This window comes from Sinohyriopsis cumingii, unplaced genomic scaffold (genome assembly GCF_028554795.1).
Source record: "Sinohyriopsis cumingii isolate HCF-2022 unplaced genomic scaffold, ASM2855479v2 utg003142l, whole genome shotgun sequence".
Lineage (NCBI taxonomy): Eukaryota > Metazoa > Mollusca > Bivalvia > Unionida > Unionidae > Sinohyriopsis > Sinohyriopsis cumingii.
In genome coordinates this window covers 4,997-32,761 of record NW_028316406.1, presented here as the reverse complement: position 1 = coordinate 32,761, position 27,765 = coordinate 4,997, and the positions used below count along the sequence as shown (strand labels likewise).

The 27,765-nt window shown below is 33.4% G+C and overlaps 1 protein-coding gene across 1 annotated transcript; it reads left to right on the top strand.

Annotated features, from left to right (window-relative positions):
* Nucleotides 1–3,119: 3,119 nt before the first annotated feature.
* Nucleotides 3,120–27,449, top strand: LOC149769858 (uncharacterized; the record flags this gene model as incomplete). Its single annotated transcript, XM_089949732.1, has 9 exons — nucleotides 3,120–3,186; nucleotides 5,778–5,856; nucleotides 11,093–11,211; nucleotides 16,005–16,035; nucleotides 16,505–16,623; nucleotides 21,417–21,447; nucleotides 21,917–22,035; nucleotides 26,831–26,861; nucleotides 27,331–27,449. Coding segments are annotated over exons 1-9 (715 nt in total), but the record flags the coding sequence as incomplete, so codon positions are not given.
* Nucleotides 27,450–27,765: the final 316 nt, after the last annotated feature.

The window sequence follows — 27,765 nt, the reverse complement described above, 5'->3', positions numbered from 1 at the left end:
CATTTCCAACTATTTTTTTGCAGACTGGAAACCAAAGATATACGCTAGAGGAGAACATGCGACTATATATATTGGTGACCTCCAAATTAATGAAACGGCTGTTTTAGAAATAACCTTCTCTGGTTACACCAGTAAGCGACATGTCACTAATGTTATGTTGTATGACCCAAGGAAGAGTCAAGGTGACAACATATCTATTAATACAGTTTATAAAGACCGAATAAAAAGGATCGAAATGAACAAAACCAGTTTCAGTTTTCTGCTATTAAATGTCGATTTCGTGGACAGTGGAAATTACACGGTCCTCCAAGACTCTCCGAAAGAAAGAGCAACAAGTATTTTTGTTATACGTAAGTAATTTTGGTATCTTGCATGCATGATTGTCAGAACCTACTCGACGCATCTTTTGAAGTATATGATCTCTCCAAAATTGTTCTCGCATTATAACACAATCTTTCTTTCTCATTGGAATGGTTGACACACACACAATTCAAATACATTTCTAGTTGAAATGACTAGTAATGTACGTTATTGACTGTTAGTGACAAAGCAGATTTCCCAGTCTTTCAGTATTTTATATTGAAAAAAACATTGTTAAGGAAATTGTCGCAGAATAGAAACCGAGTGGGTCTTTGGACTAAATGAATAAGACAAACACAATGTAAGAAAGATGGAAATTTATGAATGAATTAATAAAGATAAATATATTATGTAAAAATACAATAATTCTCTCACGCTCTCAACATACAATTTACTCAAATCACTCTACACAACAATATTAAATCTGTATGAAGTACAGATCCAAGAAACCTCATGAACTGTAGATACGCTTCAAACAGTATTTTACACTAGAAGAGAGATTCACATAATCTCGAATATTAATTCTTTTAAGATTCAAAATAATCTTATGAACACAACTAAGATTCAACATAATCTTATGAACATAACGAAAATTCAAAATAATCTTATGGATATAAAAATGCAATGGAACAACAACTGATCCAAACGTATGCTTCTAGACCCCTTATACAGTCGCACGATTCCTTGGGGTGTCCCACACTCTTATCGGCCGCTCGCACCCTTTATTAATCCACCACGTGTACTGTCTCATACGTTACACGTATAGCCAGCATACAGCACCTTTTTTAATTTGCTACGTCTACGTCCGTGGCACAGACATACGTACATACATACATACGTATCGTCAGCACGCAGCATTAAATATTCTGGAAACTCCAGACAGCTCTAAACAAATTTAGACGGCTTCGGACAGCTTCAGACAGGTCTAGTCATATTCACAGTCACATTGACAATCACAATTGACAGACACAACCACAGCGACAGTCACAATCAGCTACAATAACAGTCAGTTACAATAAAACTAAATTGGTCATAATAATAGTTTCTTTATAATCTCTAGATATATGATAATACTTTAACCTCTAGCAGTGACTTGTAATTCAATACTTTAAATCTGCGTTGTAATAAATGGTCGTTTTTGGCACTTTTAAGGAGTGTACACTCTCCATTGTTCTCCAGCCATAGGGGTAAGTGTTAAATTTACATTTTCATTTGATATGCGAAGCTTATTCGGTTTGTAATGTCTTATCTCGTAATAATACCAGTCTGGTTTTAGAAATTGATCTTACTTAAATCCACAGGCGATTGAGTACAAGTCAGGGTAGAATACCCGTGCATATCATGTTAGTTATGTTATCTCGTCACAAGTACTCTCTGGCTAGGTACATGTTAATACAGTCGCTTACCTGGAAAAACACATATTCACCCTAGATAACGTTGTACGCATGTACAACGAGAAATAGTCGAATAAGTTTAAGACAAAACCAAGTTATTTCTTTGCCTATTTCTGTGACAGAAATGAACGATTTTAGTTTTCTACCCATGATTGCAAAATGTCAAGGTTATTCGATAATGAATAGAACTCATTCACAGCAGAATCGACATAATCGAACACGAATACCAGCTCAGCGGATGACTACACCCATTTGCACCTGTGGCGACTGAATCTAGAAGTGTATCCTACCGGCGGATGCTGTATCCGATTATAACTAGCTAGCTGTTTGCAAAATAAACAAATATTAATTAAGAAAAGGAATATGTTTCACGCTCACTTTATCAAATAAACGAAATGGGCACTAGTGGTTGTAACTAGTGACATGGTTGTTCTCTCTATATCTTTCTCTATCTCATTCGTGTTTTGTTTATCTCGTTAATTATACAAGTATATGTTTATGTTGTACTGACTTTAAACTTTGTGTATTACATCTACCTTTCATATAGGTTAAATTGATTGTGACATTAATGCAAGATTTGGAGCGTTTGCGATTAGAAGGGACGTTTAAGAGTTAGTTAGATAATTTCACATCCAGTAATGATAACTAGAAAAACTATACGAGTTGAAAAGGAACCTAAACCAGCGCATCATGATTTTAATTCAGTCAATCAGCATGTTTGGAAAATGATAAGATACAGGGAAAATGTTGGTATACACAAAGGTGAACATTACGTTATCATTATGGATCTTACTGTTATTACTGTTAAAACAACATTTGGATTCGGAGATATTTTCTTGTTATAACACTTTTTGTACATTTCGTAGGACATATACTACATGGTAATGATAGTGATCCAATGGTCCTTCCTTTTACATGTAAATTTATACCAGCGCGTCATAATTTTGATTCAGTCAATCGGTACGTAGGGGAAATGATACGATACCTGGAAAATGTTCATATACACAAAGGTGGATATTAATTTATTTTGTTTGTTTATGGATCTTACTCTTATTAGTTATAAAACAATCTTTGGAGATCGATCATATTTTCTTTGTTATAATACATTTTGTTTATATTGTAGGGCATAGACTACATGGAAATGATAGTGCGCCCTTGGTCCTTCTTTTCACATGTAATATAACGAATGTAAATTCTATTAAAATTGAGATGATGATATCTAAACTATATTTCCCTGTTGTAAAGTATGATGTTACCCAGAAAAACTGTACAGAAGAAGGAAAGGTGTATGTGCATCGAATAGAAAGCTGTGTTTTGAATGGAAACAGTTTCTCGTTCACAATTCACAAAACAAACGTGTTTGACATGGGAATGTATGTTGCCTGGGACGACAAGGATTTACTTATGGATTCCGTATTTGTCGAGTTTACAGGTAACTATTTCTTGCAGATGAGATCAATAATATATACTGTTTGCTCGAAGGATGTTTCCTTATATTTGATATGCATGGTACATTGCACACAAGAATTCTAATCTTAAAATAACTAATTGAAAAAGCAGATTGTATTGAAAACGAATTTTCATGTGCAATAAATACGAAGAAAGCACAAGTGGCATCTTCTCAGTTGGACATCAGTCCACTCAAGATCAGACTTAATGACATTTATCCAGAGTAATTGAAAGCACAATGATGGCTTATTGCGTTTCTTTGAGACACAATGAACAAGCCTATAATTATAATCTGCGGAATCATAAGTCTCAGTTTCAATAATGTCATAACATGTGCACAATGTGTGAGTTTCCATTTTTTCTTTTATACTCTGAATTACAACATGCAGCTAGTATGGAAGGAATGAAAATTAACAACATGGTTTTTACATCATTGACTAGAGGACCAGTGCATTCTCATAACAATAAACAGCAATCTCCTCATGAATCGAATGCCTAAAACATCCATTAAAGATATGTTCACAGAAAACTAAAATGTATGGATTCAAACATATTATGCTGTAATTCTTGAAATATGATTAAAATGTATTCAAACTAATCTCATATTTCCAAGAAAAGTATTACAAAGATATTGAATATAAATATGCGTCAAAAGACTGTTTGAAAATATTTGATGAACTAGAAATCAAGGCTTGAACACTGTTATTATTTCCTATTGATTAAAAACTTAATTTTCATAATCTGAAAGAAATCCCAGAAACTATAGTGACGAAAGTAAAATTAAAAGCGCGTGAAACCTTAATGTTGCTATTTCTTAAATTCATTTGGATTTTCATTCCAAGCTTTCATACGGCTGGATAAATGAGTGCGATTGAGTCTCTCTCTGTCTATGTGTCTCTAATGATGTATTTTAAAACTAAAACGATATTCTATATTTTAAACAAATATATTAATACAGGTTATGCTTGATTGATCAACAACGACGTGATGCACGTGAATTCATATTTTTAATGGATTCCATAAATTGATCCTGTTCATTCTCATGTGCCAATAATATATAAGAATATCGTTTTCGTTTTGTCGGCGCGTTTACAGTTCTTTTGGTGCTTCGCTCCCTTGTGTATTTTTATTTCTCAGAAATATCTATACATATTGAAAGAAATACGATTCCGTAAATCACATTTATAACATGTTATTTTGTACTACAAGATAACTGAATGCGTTTGCGAATATATTGGCCTATTTTGAAGATTTTACGTCAGTTACGTGATTGAAAAATACCTGTTGGTAACTTACAAGCCATATCTGTAGACACATATAGCAATCAAGCACTTATGAAGCATTTTATCACATCATTTGGATTTCTGTATGGGTGGCAGATATCCGTTGGGTGTTGAACACGATTCCTTACCATCCTATTAAGTCTTTGTATGATTTCGTTTGCAGTCACCATAACACAATTCAAAAGAAGTCAAACATGGAATATGCATAGTTGACTCGTTATACATTTGTCTTTATTAACAACACACATACCTTTAATTTGGTCCGAACGAATGGTTCTGGCTTTGATAACTGTAACGATGACCCGCGCAAGAATGAACCCCGTCAAGAATTCACATCTTCCTATCACTTTCTTCTTTTACTTTATTATCATTTAGAAGATGTCACCTCATCATCTACGATAAACTGGATCAACTGATTCATCAAATTGTTATACAGAACATGACAAATAGAGAAATAAAGAACTAAAATAATGTTACATGCATATTTTCTTTAACAATTTAAAATGAATAAATTCAATAATGAATAAATTAAAAATATTGGAATCAGATTAGTCTTATTAATATAAATGCTTTTTTTAAAAATTATTTACAAAAACGTATTTTGCATTATTGACAATACAATAAAATAAAAACATTTTGATGTTTTACTTGCGGCCCAAATAAAGTATGTAGAAAATTGTGAAGTGCACTGGATGTAGCAAGGAATGGTTTGTGTCAGGGATTGAATAAGATGAATGGAATAAACGGACAGCTAATAGTGTAAAAGTAGAATTTAACTAGTCTGAGCGCTCTCGACTATCCACGAGATATTATCAAAGGCAAATACAAAACATTGCCAAAACTAACAACTAAACCACAACAGCCGGTGTGTTTGTGAAACGTTATATGACTATGTCTGCAGGAATAGATCTTTTAAATTTATTATGCTTCAACAAGTTTGATTCACCTTGTTGCGGATCGGATGCTGGATAATATTTTATCCTGACCTAGAAAAACGATATTAATATATATATATATATATATATATATATATATATATATATATATATATATATATATATATATATATATATATATATATATATATATATATATATATATATATATATATATATATATTAATTTTGAAATAGGTACGATGAGAAACTGACGGTAAAACTGTGAAAGCATCGTAATAGAAAATGACAACATAGGTCTGCATCCATTTAAGCATCATAATACACTGATTTATGATTGATATGGCGTTAATCTGAATCCTACATTATTCTACATATTGTCTCTTTTTGTTCAGAAATCAATACTACATCAAGCCCAGGAAGTAGAGATTCATATGTCAGCACACCATTTATCCCTAATCTCTCAACCTCTAGGTCAGAAAAATGTAAGTGGTGAAAGATAAATATAAATTAAACATTTTATTGATTTATCAACCAATTCAATTCAACGAATGATTAAAGGACAAATATATTCATTTGCATAGCATGTTTCATTCTTTATTAATTCCTTCTATTGTAATATAATGGATTGTTGCATCCCCATGCACAAAGTGTAGTTATGATTATCCAAAATTAATGTGTATCTTGTCTAATAATAGCATTTCTTTTATTTAATATATTGCAACTGTTACTTACCTGCAAATATGGGAAATACGTTTTTCTGCATCACTTGAACTAACTATAAAGCTATATACAGTTTTTGGTGCTTACCGGATCATTTGTATTCTCTCTGTCATTGAATCTCAATCTTTAGATATATTTTCAGGTACATAATTACGCATAGTCACATTCTTCCATCTGAATTATTATGTATGTAACATCCTAACGCATATATTTCCTTTCAGACATGGTAGAAATTATTGCCGTCTCTGCATTAGCCGTCTCACTTGTGGCAGCTGGCCTGATTAAGAATCTTGTGAGAAGGCTACACCGAAGGAAAAGTAATATAACATTTTATTTAATACAACACTTTCCTTATAACACAATATATATATATATATATATATATATATATATATATATATATATATATATATATATATATATATATATATATATATATATATATATATAATCAAGATATAGGAATTCCATTTCAAAGCTGAGATATGTTTGCAAGTAATGCTATAATGGTAATATAATAAATGAACGAACCAAAACGCCAAATATGTATTACTTTTCATGTATGGTTGAACAAATAAAGTAAGTATTTTCTACTAGAAATATACAGCTGTGTCCGACCCGTTGAAACTTTTGTTGTGCCCCAGCGCTTGTGATCGCTAGTCTGACAGGCTAACCAATGAGCCTTGGCGACATGTCTTTTCCAAGAATAATAGAATAATTTGCGTCATCAAAATATATTTTCTCATAATAAGACATAATTGACTAAAATATATGGACTTAATACAAAACAATGTCAGCCAGACAAGGTGTGCACAGAAAACTGTAAAATCAGTTGGTCGGTCGATGTTCCTCCATAACTTGCAGCAGGGAAGAATAACTAATCTTGTATATTTCCATCACGAATTTAACAATTTATAATTTACAAAACATTGAGCTGTGTTCATTTGATATATTTTCAAGCCATTGCTATAAGTGTCAAAATAAACCGAGTGATTATGTCTTGTTCTATTTATATACCACCAAAGACCAACTTAGTACAAAACGAATTAGACAATCTTCTTCAACAATTTATCGCGCCATTTGATGTACTCGGGGATTTTAATGCTCATAACGTTTTATAACATTTTATGAAGATGAAATCACATAAGTGACTCAAGCCACAAAGAAGAAGACTTCATTTCTAGACACGACTTAAGCTTATATAACACCAAACCTCTGACGTGCTTACACCCTGGAACGGGTACATGCACGTGTATTGATTTGACAATTTGTTCTCCTTCGCTGGTTTTGGACTATGATTGGAAGGTCGCAGATGTCCTTGACAGTAGTGATCACTTTCCAATCTCCCTAGAAAACATTAACTCTACAAATGATGATACAATTCCACAATGGAATATAAACACGACCGACTAGGCCAAGCTTGAAATACTCTGTAAGACTATGCTAAATCATGATAACCCTTTCGACATTCATGATCCCATTCAGCATTGTGCTTCTATTTTAATCGAAATTGCAGAAGAATATATTTCCAAGTTCTCACGGAACGGCACAAGATTCCAAAGCTATTGGGTCACTAAAGAATGTAAAGAAGCCATTAGACAACGCCGAGAAGCATTGAACAAATTTAACAATCGTCTTACGCCCAGATATTTAAGGAGTAACCTAATTCTCCCGGCCAAACCTCGCCGCACGATCACAGAAAGCAAACGAGCATCATGGAAGAAATATGTTTCTTCTTTAAACTCCCGTAACTCTGCTAAAAATGTTTGGAGCACTATTTACAAAATAAACGGAAAAAGAAAACACAATTCTCTCTGACATCTGAAGCTGAACAATAACAATTTTAGTTCCAATCGTCACATAGCAAATATTCGTGCTGACAGTTTCTCGGAACATACCTCATCATCTAATTAATCAGAAGGCTTCCGAAGATGTTTACCCTTAACCATCGTATCGCTTTACATTCAGCTATTTTGTTTTGATATCGCTGGTCGATATGTAACTTTTTATCATATTTAAATGATCATACATACAACCTTTATATGGCGTTAAATAGCCTTACAGTGCTGGTGTGCCGTCAAAATACAATCATTTACTCAATTAATCATGTACCAAGCTCCACAACAGATCAGGAAGCTGCTAGGTTTCTAACCCAAAGCTCACTATGGAGGGAGGGAAACTTGTCACAAGACGGGAATATACCGTGACTGTTTGACGCTCTAATTACAACGCTCTAATTACATAAGGAGTCATGATTGTATTACCTCTATTTACTTTATCGCCACCTTCAAGATTAAAGTTGTGTCTATATGATTTTTCCATCGTCCTGTACGATACATATATGAACGTCGGATGTTCTGAACATGTGCTTAGAAGGCAAACTTATTGTGCAATTCTTTATTAACTTTCTGTTATAGCGATATGGAAATGATGCGTAAAGGGACGAGCACATAGACGTGGTGCGTTTCGGGGGATTTCTGTTTGATAACAAATTTCCATTAAGTTCAATATGACACAAAGTTGGTATCAAAGAAGCCCACACATGAATATATTAGTGCAATAGGCTAAGAATATGATGATTGTTCCACCTCCTAGTAACATCGCAGAAAGTGACCCATCACACAGTAAATATTTCACATGACTGCTATGTTTAATTTAATTTCTCCTGCATGAATGTGGGGATGGTGTGTCTTAGCGTCGATAACAATCTGATCAAACATATTGTGTCGCTAAAGGACAGTAATCTTCGTTAAAACGTTCCAGGAAAGGCCAGTTTAGACCCTTACTTATGGCATCCATTGCAACTATTCAATCTCCATGACCACCATGTAGAAAGTATACTTTTAATATATAAAATTGCAACGAAATATATTTGTAAAAGTTCTTGGAATAGTCCACATAAAAATGTATTGATATTATTTTCACCACAGCCAGATAAGAAACAAACATTAGACATGTCTAAACTAACTAAATGTAATGTCATCAAAGGTCACGATCATACTCCACGGGACATGTTCTAGGCAATAATGTTCCACCTACTATGCATCATTTGTTTATGTTCCATATCAATCAGAGGGAATCAAGTGTCAATAGCATTGAAACTAATATGTCAATTTATTTAAACGTTATCAGCAAAAGCATTTCTGCTTCTTTACATTTTCTACAATAGTTGAATCTTTAATGGAATAGGCCTATATTTGCTTTCCAACTTTCTTTTCTTTTCTTCAACATAAGTTATTTATTATCAGTATTCAATAAAAATATAAGTAGTGAGGAGTGGTTTAATATATATACCGGGCAAAATGCTGTACCAAGGATACCAAGTTGATCTCTTTTAACTTTAAATTAATCCATAGAATAATCGCTACTAATGATTTTCTTAAAAGAATTAACATATTTGATGACAACAAATGTACTTTCTGTAAGAGTGAAACTGAAAGTATTGAGCATCTCTTTTATGACTGCAGTATTACTTCACAGTTTGGTACCGTTTTATTGAAGTTTTTGCACCTTTTTGCCCAAATATTGTACATCTATCCAAAAAAGAAACATTTTTAGGAAGTGAACAACTGGATAGTTTGGGTAATTTTCTGCTTATTTTGGCAAAATATTATATTTATACTTGCAGATTCAATATGAAAAATCCTTCTATTTTTGCTTTTAAGCAAATAGTTGCAATGCATAAGAACATTGAAAAATACATTGCTAAGGTGAATAAAAAAGAGGACCAATTTCTTCAAAAATGGACATCAACAATGAACATTTAACTTGTCTCTGACTTGATGGTAAACAGGAACAAAATAATAAGTAATATCACAAAGGCCATGTCACCTAGATTTTGTGCCATATGCATGAGTATAAACGTGTGTTTGTTTGTGTGTTTTTTTTTCTTTTTTACTTTCTCTGTAGATTATATTTATTATCCCTAGATCATCTGATAACCAGAAATGTTTGATTGTAAGGTGACCTGGGATGGTTCCCCGATCCATTGGTCAACCAATTACGGGGTTAATAAAAAAAAAATTCAAAAGATTTTTTTATTTTATATTTATTATCGAATGTAATTGATATAACTAATTCTTTGTCTCTACAAGTCAGAAAACAAAATTATTTCTAACCAGCAGAACCGTTTACTACGTTTCCAGCAGAACCTTTTCCTATATTTCGTCTGATATTAAATTCAATATATGTATACCGACATCAACTATTCAGAGAACGATGATGTATGCATGATCTATCATATCGTAAACTGATTAGAAGCTCGTTAAAAGACACAAAGCTGAGGTGCGTATGATTCTGTCTAAAGTGTTCAAATTAGAAAAGCACCCAATTTGGTAGATTTTAATTTCATATACACTAAACTAAACATTTAAAACCTTAAGGATTAGTAAATACTCCAAAGTCATCTCGACATCATTTTAGTTACAATACATTAGTCGCGATGTCGAATTGATGAAACCATTATTATATTCTTAAATATATTGCAGGAAAAGTGTCAAAAGAGGTAATAATTACTAGGTAAGATTAATTAATTATATTTTCTTGAGCATGTGCTACACTGCCTTTATATGAAACTGATCATCACTGCAAATCAAGTGTCGACAATAAGTAAAGCTTTTAATTGAAGCATGGCGTAGTTTGATAACATTTTAAAGAGAAAAAGATGTGCACGATGTATGCCTAGTATTAAAGAATGTACAGGAATCTCTAAATTAGGCACAATGAAGACAAAGCAGCAGTAAAATAATTAATAACAAACACACCAGGTAAAATGTCCCTGATTTAGGATTAGTAAGAATGAGCCATTGGGATAATGGTGTATGCACATTTTCATTCATCTATTTTGATCTACGATTATGATTCGAAACGGTGTTTATCACTGAATTATCATTTGTTAAAATATTAGGTACGATGAAAATGTTTGAACCTAAAGACTATAAAACCTAAGCGGGAATGCTTTCAATATCTCTGATTCCTTTTGCATTAGACCAAAACCAGGCATAAGTACGGAGCAAGCTTCAAACAATACTGGTGCTGATGATGAAAGAGAATATGCAGAACCAGATAGCAGTGGAATCGAAATGGCTGAATACCTTGAGCCTATTCGTAAGTTATATATGTATGTTCGCCTTATCAATAATGAACCACGAAACGTATAAAGTTTTCATTAAAAGGAAACATTTATACATCTCGTGGTATATAAGTGATACAGCGTACATACTATACATATATTTTATTGATATCACATACAAATACATATATTTGGCCGTGTGAACATTGTTAAGATTTACTAGAGGCGGTTGTGTATTGACCGAGTGATTGAGCCCCTCACATTCACCGAGTGTGTCCGCTACAAGATGTAGTTCTATGCGTTGTGTGGTTATTCGCAATCTATTTACATATTGATGAGTTCATTGTTTCTTTTGGAGTTTTTCATTTTTCCTATGTATATAAACCCAAATGTCTATAAAATGAACATATATAAAGCATAGTCGCAATTCGATTGGGCTTTTAGTGTTAGGACTGGATGGTCTGGAGTCAAGATAATTTGACTGGGTGGAACATCATGCTACATGTCAGCGGCTTGATGCTCAAGTGTAAGACATCACTATAAACTACCACACTGCAGACATCGTGGCGATATGACTGAATACTTTTTTAAAGCTACGTTAACAATCCAAAACACACACACACAATTAGATTGGATTAGATTGGATTTGAAATACAACGGATGTTTATTTTTAGGTCCCATTATTGTCAAAATTAATTAACTAAAATTACTTCAAAATATGAAGAAATTGTTTCAGTAAGAGACAATTTTTATCTTATTAATTAATCTAGTTAGTAGTGTTACTCAGATTTTCTTTCATCTTTTACAAACTGAATATAGCAAACCGATCGCGTGGAACTGAACCTGCTACAACTCCCTCAATTGACGTAACGATTTACTGGTTAAAAAAAGAGAGTTGTACTAGTTTTCAAGAGCTATTAGTGAGCAGGATATCGCAAGATAACCTCCACGTCTATTACAAAAGCTAGTCGCTTTGAAAATTCCCTCATGACCGAATAATGTAAGTCACAATCACCCATTTTTGATGTACGTTTTAACTGATAACCCATATGCATTTATCAAAGATGTTTAGAGTCAAAAAGTTTTATACATTTGGACACAGGCACAGGTTTTTTTTAGTTTTCAGAATCCGGAACTATAGATCACAATTCCCGAATCGAAATGTAAATATTTTTCCACTTCGAGATGTATTGTTAGATATATTGTCAAGTTAAACCGTGCTATAGTTTGAGAACACATACAATATAGAAATGATAGTCACAATCTCGGAAATAAGTGAAATGTTTTTATTCTAAAATGCAAGATCTTTTATAGAATTTATTTTGCAATAGGTGTGTGAGATAATAAATAATGATTTTATTAAAAATAGTAGGTCATTGTGACCAGTATAGGTGTGAGTCGCAAATCTATCGCATCCGTGCATACACGGCAATGGTTCGTTTTATTCCCATAACAGTTTATAAAATGTTATGGGGATCAAATCAGAAAAGTGACTGAAGCCACAAAGTAGAAGACTTCATTTCTAGACACGACTTAAGCTTATATAACACCAAACCTCTGACGTGCTTACACCCTGGAACGTGTACATGCACGTGTATTGATTTGACAATTTGTTCTCCTTCGCTGGTTTTGGACTATGATTGGAAGGTCGCCGATGTCCTTGACAGTAGTGATCACTTTCCAATCTCCCTAGAAAACATTAACTCTACAAATGATGATACAATTCCACAATGGAATATAAACACGACCGACTAGGCCAAGCTTGAAATATTCTGTAAGACTATGCTAAATCATGATAACCCTTTCGACATTCATGATCCCATTCAGCATTGTGCTTCTATTTTAATCGAAATTGCAGAAGAATATATTTCCAAGTTCTCACGGAACGGCACAAGATTCCAAAGCTATTGGGTCACTAAAGAATGTAAAGAAGCCATTAGACAACGCCGAGAAGCATTGAACAAATTTAACAATCGTCTTACGCCCAGATATTTAAGGAGTAACCTAATTCTCCCGGCCAAACCTCGCCGCACGATCACAGAAAGCAAACGAGCATCATGGAAGAAATATGTTTCTTCTTTAAACTCCCGTAACTCTGCTAAAAATGTTTGGAGCACTATTTACAAAATAAACGGAAAAAGAAAACACAATTCTCTCTGACATCTGAAGCTGAACAATAACAATTTTAGTTCCAATCGTCACATAGCAAATATTCGTGCTGACAGTTTCTCGGAACATACCTCATCATCTAATTAATCAGAAGGCTTCCGAAGATGCTTACCCTTAACCATCGTATCGCTTTACATTCAGCTATTTTGTTTTGATATCGCTGGTCGATATGTAACTTTTTATCATATTTAAATGATCATACATACAACCTTTATATGGCGTTAAATAGCCTTACAGTGCTGGTGTGCCGTCAAAATACAATCATTTACTCAATTAATCATGTACCAAGCTCCACAACAGATCAGGAAGCTGCTAGGTTTCTAACCCAAAGCTCACTATGGAGGGAGGGAAACTTGTCACAAGACGGGAATATACCGTGACTGTTTGACGCTCTAATTACAACGCTCTAATTACATAAGGAGTCATGATTGTATTACCTCTATTTACTTTATCGCCACCTTCAAGATTAAAGTTGTGTCTATATGATTTTTCCATCGTCCTGTACGATACATATATGAACGTCGGATGTTCTGAACATGTGCTTAGAAGGCAAACTTATTGTGCAATTCTTTATTAACTTTCTGTTATAGCGATATGGAAATGATGCGTAAAGGGACGAGCACATAGACGTGGTGCGTTTCGGGGGATTTCTGTTTGATAACAAATTTCCATTAAGTTCAATATGACACAAAGTTGGTATCAAAGAAGCCCACACATGAATATATTAGTGCAATAGGCTAAGAATATGATGATTGTTCCACCTCCTAGTAACATCGCAGAAAGTGACCCATCACACAGTAAATATTTCACATGACTGCTATGTTTAATTTAATTTCTCCTGCATGAATGTGGGGATGGTGTGTCTTAGCGTCGATAACAATCTGATCAAACATATTGTGTCGCTAAAGGACAGTAATCTTCGTTAAAACGTTCCAGGAAAGGCCAGTTTAGACCCTTACTTATGGCATCCATTGCAACTATTCAATCTCCATGACCACCATGTAGAAAGTATACTTTTAATATATAAAATTGCAACGAAATATATTTGTAAAAGTTCTCGGAATAGTCCACATAAAAATGTATTGATATTATTTTCACCACAGCCAGATAAGAAACAAACATTAGACATGTCTAAACTAACTAAATGTAATGTCATCAAAGGTCACGATCATACTCCACGGGACATGTTCTAGGCAATAATGTTCCACCTACTATGCATCATTTGTTTATGTTCCATATCAATCAGAGGGAATCAAGTGTCAATAGCATTGAAACTAATATGTCAATTTATTTAAACGTTATCAGCAAAAGCATTTCTGCTTCTTTACATTTTCTACAATAGTTGAATCTTTAATGGAATAGGCCTATATTTGCTTTCCAACTTTCTTTTCTTTTCTTCAACATAAGTTATTTATTATCAGTATTCAATAAAAATATAAGTAGTGAGGAGTGGTTTAATATATATACCGGGCAAAATGCTGTACCAAGGATACCAAGTTGATCTCTTTTAACTTTAAATTAATCCATAGAATAATCGCTACTAATGATTTTCTTAAAAGAATTAACATATTTGATGACAACAAATGTACTTTCTGTAAGAGTGAAACTGAAAGTATTGAGCATCTCTTTTATGACTGCAGTATTACTTCACAGTTTGGTACAGTTTTATTGAAGTTTTTGCACCTTTTTGCCCAAATATTGTACATCTATCCAAAAAAGAAACATTTTTAGGAAGTGAACAACTGGATAGTTTGGGTAATTTTCTGCTTATTTTGGCAAAATATTATATTTATACTTGCAGATTCAATATGAAAAATCCTTCTATTTTTGCTTTTAAGCAAATAGTTGCAATGCATAAGAACATTGAAAAATACATTGCTAAGGTGAATAAAAAAGAGGACCAATTTCTTCAAAAATGGACATCAACAATGAACGTTTAACTTGTCTCTGACTTGATGGTAAACAGGAACAAAATAATAAGTAATATCACAAAGGCCATGTCACCTAGATTTTGTGCCATATGCATGAGTATAAACGTGTGTTTATTTGTGTGTTTTTTTTCTTTTTTACTTTCTCTGTAGATTATATTTATTATCCCTAGATCATCTGATAACCAGAAATGTTTGATTGTAAGGTGACCTGGGATGGTTCCCCGATCCATTGGTCAACCAATTACGGGGTTAATAAAAAAAAAATTCAAAAGATTTTTTTATTTTATATTTATTATCGAATGTAATTGATATAACTAATTCTTTGTCTCTACAAGTCAGAAAACAAAATTATTTCTAACCAGCAGAACCGTTTACTACGTTTCCAGCAGAACCTTTTCCTATATTTCGTCTGATATTAAATTCAATATATGTATACCGACATCAACTATTCAGAGAACGATGATGTATGCATGATCTATCATATCGTAAACTGATTAGAAGCTCGTTAAAAGACACAAAGCTGAGGTGCGTATGATTCTGTCTAAAGTGTTCAAATTAGAAAAGCACCCAATTTGGTAGATTTTAATTTCATATACACTAAACTAAACATTTAAAACCTTAAGGATTAGTAAATACTCCAAAGTCATCTCGACATCATTTTAGTTACAATACATTAGTCGCGATGTCGAATTGATGAAACCATTATTATATTCTTAAATATATTGCAGGAAAAGTGTCAAAAGAGGTAATAATTACTAGGTAAGATTAATTAATTATATTTTCTTGAGCATGTGCTACACTGCCTTTATATGAAACTGATCATCACTGCAAATCAAGTGTCGACAATAAGTAAAGCTTTTAATTGAAGCATGGCGTAGTTTGATAACATTTTAAAGAGAAAAAGATGTGCACGATGTATGCCTAGTATTAAAGAATGTACAGGAATCTCTAAATTAGGCACAATGAAGACAAAGCAGCAGTAAAATAATTAATAACAAACACACCAGGTAAAATGTCCCTGATTTAGGATTAGTAAGAATGAGCCATTGGGATAATGGTGTATGCACATTTTCATTCATCTATTTTGATCTACGATTATGATTCGAAACGGTGTTTATCACTGAATTATCATTTGTTAAAATATTAGGTACGATGAAAATGTTTGAACCTAAAGACTATAAAACCTAAGCGGGAATGCTTTCAATATCTCTGATTCCTTTTGCATTAGACCAAAACCAGGCATAAGTACGGAGCAAGCTTCAAACAATACTGGTGCTGATGATGAAAGAGAATATGCAGAACCAGATAGCAGTGGAATCGAAATGGCTGAATACCTTGAGCCTATTCGTAAGTTATATATGTATGTTCGCCTTATCAATAATGAACCACGAAACGTATAAAGTTTTCATTAAAAGGAAACATTTATACATCTCGTGGTATATAAGTGATACAGCGTACATACTATACATATATTTTATTGATATCACATACAAATACATATATTTGGCCGTGTGAACATTGTTAAGATTTACTAGAGGCGGTTGTGTATTGACCGAGTGATTGAGCCCCTCACATTCACCGAGTGTGTCCGCTACAAGATGTAGTTCTATGCGTTGTGTGGTTATTCGCAATCTATTTACATATTGATGAGTTCATTGTTTCTTTTGGAGTTTTTCATTTTTCCTATGTATATAAACCCAAATGTCCATAAAATGAACATATATAAAGCATAGTCGCAATTCGATTGGGCTTTTAGTGTTAGGACTGGATGGTCTGGAGTCAAGATAATTTGACTGGGTGGAACATCATGCTACATGTCAGCGGCTTGATGCTCAAGTGTAAGACATCACTATAAACTACCACACTGCAGACATCGTGGCGATATGACTGAATACTTTTTTAAAGCTACGTTAACAATCCAAAACACACACACACAATTAGATTGGATTAGATTGGATTTGAAATACAACGGATGTTTATTTTTAGGTCCCATTATTGTCAAAATTAATTAACTAAAATTACTTCAAAATATGAAGAAATTGTTTCAGTAAGAGACAATTTTTATCTTATTAATTAATCTAGTTAGTAGTGTTACTCAGATTTTCTTTCATCTTTTACAAACTGAATATAGCAAACCGATCGCGTGGAACTGAACCTGCTACAACTCCCTCAATTGACGTAACGATTTACTGGTTAAAAAAAGAGAGTTGTACTAGTTTTCAAGAGCTATTAGTGAGCAGGATATCGCAAGATAACCTCCACGTCTATTACAAAAGCTAGTCGCTTTGAAAATTCCCTCATGACCGAATAATGTAAGTCACAATCACCCATTTTTGATGTACGTTTTAACTGATAACCCATATGCATTTATCAAAGATGTTTAGAGTCAAAAAGTTTTATACATTTGGACACAGGCACAGGTTTTTTTTAGTTTTCAGAATCCGGAACTATAGATCACAATTCCCGAATCGAAATGTAAATATTTTTCCACTTCGAGATGTATTGTTAGATATATTGTCAAGTTAAACCGTGCTATAGTTTGAGAACACATACAATATAGAAATGATAGTCACAATCTCGGAAATAAGTGAAATGTTTTTATTCTAAAATGCAAGATCTTTTATAGAATTTATTTTGCAATAGGTGTGTGAGATAATAAATAATGATTTTATTAAAAATAGTAGGTCATTGTGACCAGTATAGGTGTGAGTCGCAAATCTATCGCATCCGTGCATACACGGCAATGGTTCGTTTTATTCCCATAACAGTTTATAAAATGTTATGGGGATCAAATCAGAAAAGTGACTGAAGCCACAAAGTAGAAGACTTCATTTCTAGACACGACTTAAGCTTATATAACACCAAACCTCTGACGTGCTTACACCCTGGAACGTGTACATGCACGTGTATTGATTTGACAATTTGTTCTCCTTCGCTGGTTTTGGACTATGATTGGAAGGTCGCCGATGTCCTTGACAGTAGTGATCACTTTCCAATCTCCCTAGAAAACATTAACTCTACAAATGATGATACAATTCCACAATGGAATATAAACACGACCGACTAGGCCAAGCTTGAAATATTCTGTAAGACTATGCTAAATCATGATAACCCTTTCGACATTCATGATCCCATTCAGCATTGTGCTTCTATTTTAATCGAAATTGCAGAAGAATATATTTCCAAGTTCTCACGGAACGGCACAAGATTCCAAAGCTATTGGGTCACTAAAGAATGTAAAGAAGCCATTAGACAACGCCGAGAAGCATTGAACAAATTTAACAATCGTCTTACGCCCAGATATTTAAGGAGTAACCTAATTCTCCCGGCCAAACCTCGCCGCACGATCACAGAAAGCAAACGAGCATCATGGAAGAAATATGTTTCTTCTTTAAACTCCCGTAACTCTGCTAAAAATGTTTGGAGCACTATTTACAAAATAAACGGAAAAAGAAAACACAATTCTCTCTGACATCTGAAGCTGAACAATAACAATTTTAGTTCCAATCGTCACATAGCAAATATTCGTGCTGACAGTTTCTCGGAACATACCTCATCATCTAATTAATCAGAAGGCTTCCGAAGATGCTTACCCTTAACCATCGTATCGCTTTACATTCAGCTATTTTGTTTTGATATCGCTGGTCGATATGTAACTTTTTATCATATTTAAATGATCATACATACAACCTTTATATGGCGTTAAATAGCCTTACAGTGCTGGTGTGCCGTCAAAATACAATCATTTACTCAATTAATCATGTACCAAGCTCCACAACAGATCAGGAAGCTGCTAGGTTTCTAACCCAAAGCTCACTATGGAGGGAGGGAAACTTGTCACAAGACGGGAATATACCGTGACTGTTTGACGCTCTAATTACAACGCTCTAATTACATAAGGAGTCATGATTGTATTACCTCTATTTACTTTATCGCCACCTTCAAGATTAAAGTTGTGTCTATATGATTTTTCCATCGTCCTGTACGATACATATATGAACGTCGGATGTTCTGAACATGTGCTTAGAAGGCAAACTTATTGTGCAATTCTTTATTAACTTTCTGTTATAGCGATATGGAAATGATGCGTAAAGGGACGAGCACATAGACGTGGTGCGTTTCGGGGGATTTCTGTTTGATAACAAATTTCCATTAAGTTCAATATGACACAAAGTTGGTATCAAAGAAGCCCACACATGAATATATTAGTGCAATAGGCTAAGAATATGATGATTGTTCCACCTCCTAGTAACATCGCAGAAAGTGACCCATCACACAGTAAATATTTCACATGACTGCTATGTTTAATTTAATTTCTCCTGCATGAATGTGGGGATGGTGTGTCTTAGCGTCGATAACAATCTGATCAAACATATTGTGTCGCTAAAGGACAGTAATCTTCGTTAAAACGTTCCAGGAAAGGCCAGTTTAGACCCTTACTTATGGCATCCATTGCAACTATTCAATCTCCATGACCACCATGTAGAAAGTATACTTTTAATATATAAAATTGCAACGAAATATATTTGTAAAAGTTCTCGGAATAGTCCACATAAAAATGTATTGATATTATTTTCACCACAGCCAGATAAGAAACAAACATTAGACATGTCTAAACTAACTAAATGTAATGTCATCAAAGGTCACGATCATACTCCACGGGACATGTTCTAGGCAATAATGTTCCACCTACTATGCATCATTTGTTTATGTTCCATATCAATCAGAGGGAATCAAGTGTCAATAGCATTGAAACTAATATGTCAATTTATTTAAACGTTATCAGCAAAAGCATTTCTGCTTCTTTACATTTTCTACAATAGTTGAATCTTTAATGGAATAGGCCTATATTTGCTTTCCAACTTTCTTTTCTTTTCTTCAACATAAGTTATTTATTATCAGTATTCAATAAAAATATAAGTAGTGAGGAGTGGTTTAATATATATACCGGGCAAAATGCTGTACCAAGGATACCAAGTTGATCTCTTTTAACTTTAAATTAATCCATAGAATAATCGCTACTAATGATTTTCTTAAAAGAATTAACATATTTGATGACAACAAATGTACTTTCTGTAAGAGTGAAACTGAAAGTATTGAGCATCTCTTTTATGACTGCAGTATTACTTCACAGTTTGGTACCGTTTTATTGAAGTTTTTGCACCTTTTTGCCCAAATATTGTACATCTATCCAAAAAAGAAACATTTTTAGGAAGTGAACAACTGGATAGTTTGGGTAATTTTCTGCTTATTTTGGCAAAATATTATATTTATACTTGCAGATTCAATATGAAAAATCCTTCTATTTTTGCTTTTAAGCAAATAGTTGCAATGCATAAGAACATTGAAAAATACATTGCTAAGGTGAATAAAAAAGAGGACCAATTTCTTCAAAAATGGACATCAACAATGAACGTTTAACTTGTCTCTGACTTGATGGTAAACAGGAACAAAATAATAAGTAATATCACAAAGGCCATGTCACCTAGATTTTGTGCCATATGCATGAGTATAAACGTGTGTTTATTTGTGTGTTTTTTTTCTTTTTTACTTTCTCTGTAGATTATATTTATTATCCCTAGATCATCTGATAACCAGAAATGTTTGATTGTAAGGTGACCTGGGATGGTTCCCCGATCCATTGGTCAACCAATTACGGGGTTAATAAAAAAAAAATTCAAAAGATTTTTTTATTTTATATTTATTATCGAATGTAATTGATATAACTAATTCTTTGTCTCTACAAGTCAGAAAACAAAATTATTTCTAACCAGCAGAACCGTTTACTACGTTTCCAGCAGAACCTTTTCCTATATTTCGTCTGATATTAAATTCAATATATGTATACCGACATCAACTATTCAGAGAACGATGATGTATGTATGATCTATCATATCGTAAACTGATTAGAAGCTCGTTAAAAGACACAAAGCTGAGGTGCGTATGATTCTGTCTAAAGTGTTCAAATTAGAAAAGCACCCAATTTGGTAGATTTTAATTTCATATACACTAAACTAAACATTTAAAACCTTAAGGATTAGTAAATACTCCAAAGTCATCTCGACATCATTTTAGTTACAATACATTAGTCGCGATGTCGAATTGATGAAACCATTATTATATTCTTAAATATATTGCAGGAAAAGTGTCAAAAGAGGTAATAATTACTAGGTAAGATTAATTAATTATATTTTCTTGAGCATGTGCTACACTGCCTTTATATGAAACTGATCATCACTGCAAATCAAGTGTCGACAATAAGTAAAGCTTTTAATTGAAGCATGGCGTAGTTTGATAACATTTTAAAGAGAAAAAGATGTGCACGATGTATGCCTAGTATTAAAGAATGTACAGGAATCTCTAAATTAGGCACAATGAAGACAAAGCAGCAGTAAAATAATTAATAACAAACACACCAGGTAAAATGTCCCTGATTTAGGATTAGTAAGAATGAGCCATTGGGATAATGGTGTATGCACATTTTCATTCATCTATTTTGATCTACGATTATGATTCGAAACGGTGTTTATCACTGAATTATCATTTGTTAAAATATTAGGTACGATGAAAATGTTTGAACCTAAAGACTATAAAACCTAAGCGGGAATGCTTTCAATATCTCTGATTCCTTTTGCATTAGACCAAAACCAGGCATAAGTACGGAGCAAGCTTCAAACAATACTGGTGCTGATGATGAAAGAGAATATGCAGAACCAGATAGCAGTGGAATCGAAATGGCTGAATACCTTGAGCCTATTCGTAAGTTATATATGTATGTTCGCCTTATCAATAATGAACCACGAAACGTATAAAGTTTTCATTAAAAGGAAACATTTATACATCTCGTGGTATATAAGTGATACAGCGTACATACTATACATATATTTTATTGATATCACATACAAATACATATATTTGGCCGTGTGAACATTGTTAAGATTTACTAGAGGCGGTTGTGTATTGACCGAGTGATTGAGCCCCTCACATTCACCGAGTGTGTCCGCTACAAGATGTAGTTCTATGCGTTGTGTGGTTATTCGCAATCTATTTACATATTGATGAGTTCATTGTTTCTTTTGGAGTTTTTCATTTTTCCTATGTATATAAACCCAAATGTCCATAAAATGAACATATATAAAGCATAGTCGCAATTCGATTGGGCTTTTAGTGTTAGGACTGGATGGTCTGGAGTCAAGATAATTTGACTGGGTGGAACATCATGCTACATGTCAGCGGCTTGATGCTCAAGTGTAAGACATCACTATAAACTACCACACTGCAGACATCGTGGCGATATGACTGAATACTTTTTTAAAGCTACGTTAACAATCCAAAACACACACACACAATTAGATTGGATTAGATTGGATTTGAAATACAACGGATGTTTATTTTTAGGTCCCATTATTGTCAAAATTAATTAACTAAAATTACTTCAAAATATGAAGAAATTGTTTCAGTAAGAGACAATTTTTATCTTATTAATTAATCTAGTTAGTAGTGTTACTCAGATTTTCTTTCATCTTTTACAAACTGAATATAGCAAACCGATCGCGTGGAACTGAACCTGCTACAACTCCCTCAATTGACGTAACGATTTACTGGTTAAAAAAAGAGAGTTGTACTAGTTTTCAAGAGCTATTAGTGAGCAGGATATCGCAAGATAACCTCCACGTCTATTACAAAAGCTAGTCGCTTTGAAAATTCCCTCATGACCGAATAATGTAAGTCACAATCACCCATTTTTGATGTACGTTTTAACTGATAACCCATATGCATTTATCAAAGATGTTTAGAGTCAAAAAGTTTTATACATTTGGACACAGGCACAGGTTTTTTTTAGTTTTCAGAATCCGGAACTATAGATCACAATTCCCGAATCGAAATGTAAATATTTTTCCACTTCGAGATGTATTGTTAGATATATTGTCAAGTTAAACCGTGCTATAGTTTGAGAACACATACAATATAGAAATGATAGTCACAATCTCGGAAATAAGTGAAATGTTTTTATTCTAAAATGCAAGATCTTTTATAGAATTTATTTTGCAATAGGTGTGTGAGATAATAAATAATGATTTTATTAAAAATAGTAGGTCATTGTGACCAGTATAGGTGTGAGTCGCAAATCTATCGCATCCGTGCATACACGGCAATGGTTCGTTTTATTCCCATAACAGTTTATAAAATGTTATGGGGATCAAATCAGAAAAGTGACTGAAGCCACAAAGTAGAAGACTTCATTTCTAGACACGACTTAAGCTTATATAACACCAAACCTCTGACGTGCTTACACCCTGGAACGTGTACATGCACGTGTATTGATTTGACAATTTGTTCTCCTTCGCTGGTTTTGGACTATGATTGGAAGGTCGCCGATGTCCTTGACAGTAGTGATCACTTTCCAATCTCCCTAGAAAACATTAACTCTACAAATGATGATACAATTCCACAATGGAATATAAACACGACCGACTAGGCCAAGCTTGAAATATTCTGTAAGACTATGCTAAATCATGATAACCCTTTCGACATTCATGATCCCATTCAGCATTGTGCTTCTATTTTAATCGAAATTGCAGAAGAATATATTTCCAAGTTCTCACGGAACGGCACAAGATTCCAAAGCTATTGGGTCACTAAAGAATGTAAAGAAGCCATTAGACAACGCCGAGAAGCATTGAACAAATTTAACAATCGTCTTACGCCCAGATATTTAAGGAGTAACCTAATTCTCCCGGCCAAACCTCGCCGCACGATCACAGAAAGCAAACGAGCATCATGGAAGAAATATGTTTCTTCTTTAAACTCCCGTAACTCTGCTAAAAATGTTTGGAGCACTATTTACAAAATAAACGGAAAAAGAAAACACAATTCTCTCTGACATCTGAAGCTGAACAATAACAATTTTAGTTCCAATCGTCACATAGCAAATATTCGTGCTGACAGTTTCTCGGAACATACCTCATCATCTAATTAATCAGAAGGCTTCCGAAGATGTTTACCCTTAACCATCGTATCGCTTTACATTCAGCTATTTTGTTTTGATATCGCTGGTCGATATGTAACTTTTTATCATATTTAAATGATCATACATACAACCTTTATATGGCGTTAAATAGCCTTACAGTGCTGGTGTGCCGTCAAAATACAATCATTTACTCAATTAATCATGTACCAAGCTCCACAACAGATCAGGAAGCTGCTAGGTTTCTAACCCAAAGCTCACTATGGAGGGAGGGAAACTTGTCACAAGACGGGAATATACCGTGACTGTTTGACGCTCTAATTACAACGCTCTAATTACATAAGGAGTCATGATTGTATTACCTCTATTTACTTTATCGCCACCTTCAAGATTAAAGTTGTGTCTATATGATTTTTCCATCGTCCTGTACGATACATATATGAACGTCGGATGTTCTGAACATGTGCTTAGAAGGCAAACTTATTGTGCAATTCTTTATTAACTTTCTGTTATAGCGATATGGAAATGATGCGTAAAGGGACGAGCACATAGACGTGGTGCGTTTCGGGGGATTTCTGTTTGATAACAAATTTCCATTAAGTTCAATATGACACAAAGTTGGTATCAAAGAAGCCCACACATGAATATATTAGTGCAATAGGCTAAGAATATGATGATTGTTCCACCTCCTAGTAACATCGCAGAAAGTGACCCATCACACAGTAAATATTTCACATGACTGCTATGTTTAATTTAATTTCTCCTGCATGAATGTGGGGATGGTGTGTCTTAGCGTCGATAACAATCTGATCAAACATATTGTGTCGCTAAAGGACAGTAATCTTCGTTAAAACGTTCCAGGAAAGGCCAGTTTAGACCCTTACTTATGGCATCCATTGCAACTATTCAATCTCCATGACCACCATGTAGAAAGTATACTTTTAATATATAAAATTGCAACGAAATATATTTGTAAAAGTTCTCGGAATAGTCCACATAAAAATGTATTGATATTATTTTCACCACAGCCAGATAAGAAACAAACATTAGACATGTCTAAACTAACTAAATGTAATGTCATCAAAGGTCACGATCATACTCCACGGGACATGTTCTAGGCAATAATGTTCCACCTACTATGCATCATTTGTTTATGTTCCATATCAATCAGAGGGAATCAAGTGTCAACAGCATTGAAACTAATATGTCAATTTATTTAAACGTTATCAGCAAAAGCATTTCTGCTTCTTTACATTTTCTACAATAGTTGAATCTTTAATGGAATAGGCCTATATTTGCTTTCCAACTTTCTTTTCTTTTCTTCAACATAAGTTATTTATTATCAGTATTCAATAAAAATATAAGTAGTGAGGAGTGGTTTAATATATATACCGGGCAAAATGCTGTACCAAGGATACCAAGTTGATCTCTTTTAACTTTAAATTAATCCATAGAATAATCGCTACTAATGATTTTCTTAAAAGAATTAACATATTTGATGACAACAAATGTACTTTCTGTAAGAGTGAAACTGAAAGTATTGAGCATCTCTTTTATGACTGCAGTATTACTTCACAGTTTGGTACCGTTTTATTGAAGTTTTTGCACCTTTTTGCCCAAATATTGTACATCTATCCAAAAAAGAAACATTTTTAGGAAGTGAACAACTGGATAGTTTGGGTAATTTTCTGCTTATTTTGGCAAAATATTATATTTATACTTGCAGATTCAATATGAAAAATCCTTCTATTTTTGCTTTTAAGCAAATAGTTGCAATGCATAAGAACATTGAAAAATACATTGCTAAGGTGAATAAAAAAGAGGACCAATTTCTTCAAAAATGGACATCAACAATGAACATTTAACTTGTCTCTGACTTGATGGTAAACAGGAACAAAATAATAAGTAATATCACAAAGGCCATGTCACCTAGATTTTGTGCCATATGCATGAGTATAAACGTGTGTTTGTTTGTGTGTTTTTTTTTTCTTTTTTACTTTCTCTGTAGATTATATTTATTATCCCTAGATCATCTGATAACCAGAAATGTTTGATTGTAAGGTGACCTGGGATGGTTCCCCGATCCATTGGTCAACCAATTACGGGGTTAATAAAAAAAAAATTCAAAAGATTTTTTTATTTTATATTTATTATCGAATGTAATTGATATAACTAATTCTTTGTCTCTACAAGTCAGAAAACAAAATTATTTCTAACCAGCAGAACCGTTTACTACGTTTCCAGCAGAACCTTTTCCTATATTTCGTCTGATATTAAATTCAATATATGTATACCGACATCAACTATTCAGAGAACGATGATGTATGCATGATCTATCATATCGTAAACTGATTAGAAGCTCGTTAAAAGACACAAAGCTGAGGTGCGTATGATTCTGTCTAAAATGTTCAAATTAGAAAAGCACCCAATTTGGTAGATTTTAATTTCATATACACTAAACTAAACATTTAAAACCTTAAGGATTAGTAAATACTCCAAAGTCATCTCGACATCATTTTAGTTACAATACATTAGTCGCGATGTCGAATTGATGAAACCATTATTATATTCTTAAATATATTGCAGGAAAAGTGTCAAAAGAGGTAATAATTACTAGGTAAGATTAATTAATTATATTTTCTTGAGCATGTGCTACACTGCCTTTATATGAAACTGATCATCACTGCAAATCAAGTGTCGACAATAAGTAAAGCTTTTAATTGAAGCATGGCGTAGTTTGATAACATTTTAAAGAGAAAAAGATGTGCACGATGTATGCCTAGTATTAAAGAATGTACAGGAATCTCTAAATTAGGCACAATGAAGACAAAGCAGCAGTAAAATAATTAATAACAAACACACCAGGTAAAATGTCCCTGATTTAGGATTAGTAAGAATGAGCCATTGGGATAATGGTGTATGCACATTTTCATTCATCTATTTTGATCTACGATTATGATTCGAAACGGTGTTTATCACTGAATTATCATTTGTTAAAATATTAGGTACGATGAAAATGTTTGAACCTAAAGACTATAAAACCTAAGCGGGAATGCTTTCAATATCTCTGATTCCTTTTGCATTAGACCAAAACCAGGCATAAGTACGGAGCAAGCTTCAAACAATACTGGTGCTGATGATGAAAGAGAATATGCAGAACCAGATAGCAGTGGAATCGAAATGGCTGAATACCTTGAGCCTATTCGTAAGTTATATATGTATGTTCGCCTTATCAATAATGAACCACGAAACGTATAAAGTTTTCATTAAAAGGAAACATTTATACATCTCGTGGTATATAAGTGATACAGCGTACATACTATACATATATTTTATTGATATCACATACAAATACATATATTTGGCCGTGTGAACATTGTTAAGATTTACTAGAGGCGGTTGTGTATTGACCGAGTGATTGAGCCCCTCACATTCACCGAGTGTGTCCGCTACAAGATGTAGTTCTATGCGTTGTGTGGTTATTCGCAATCTATTTACATATTGATGAGTTCATTGTTTCT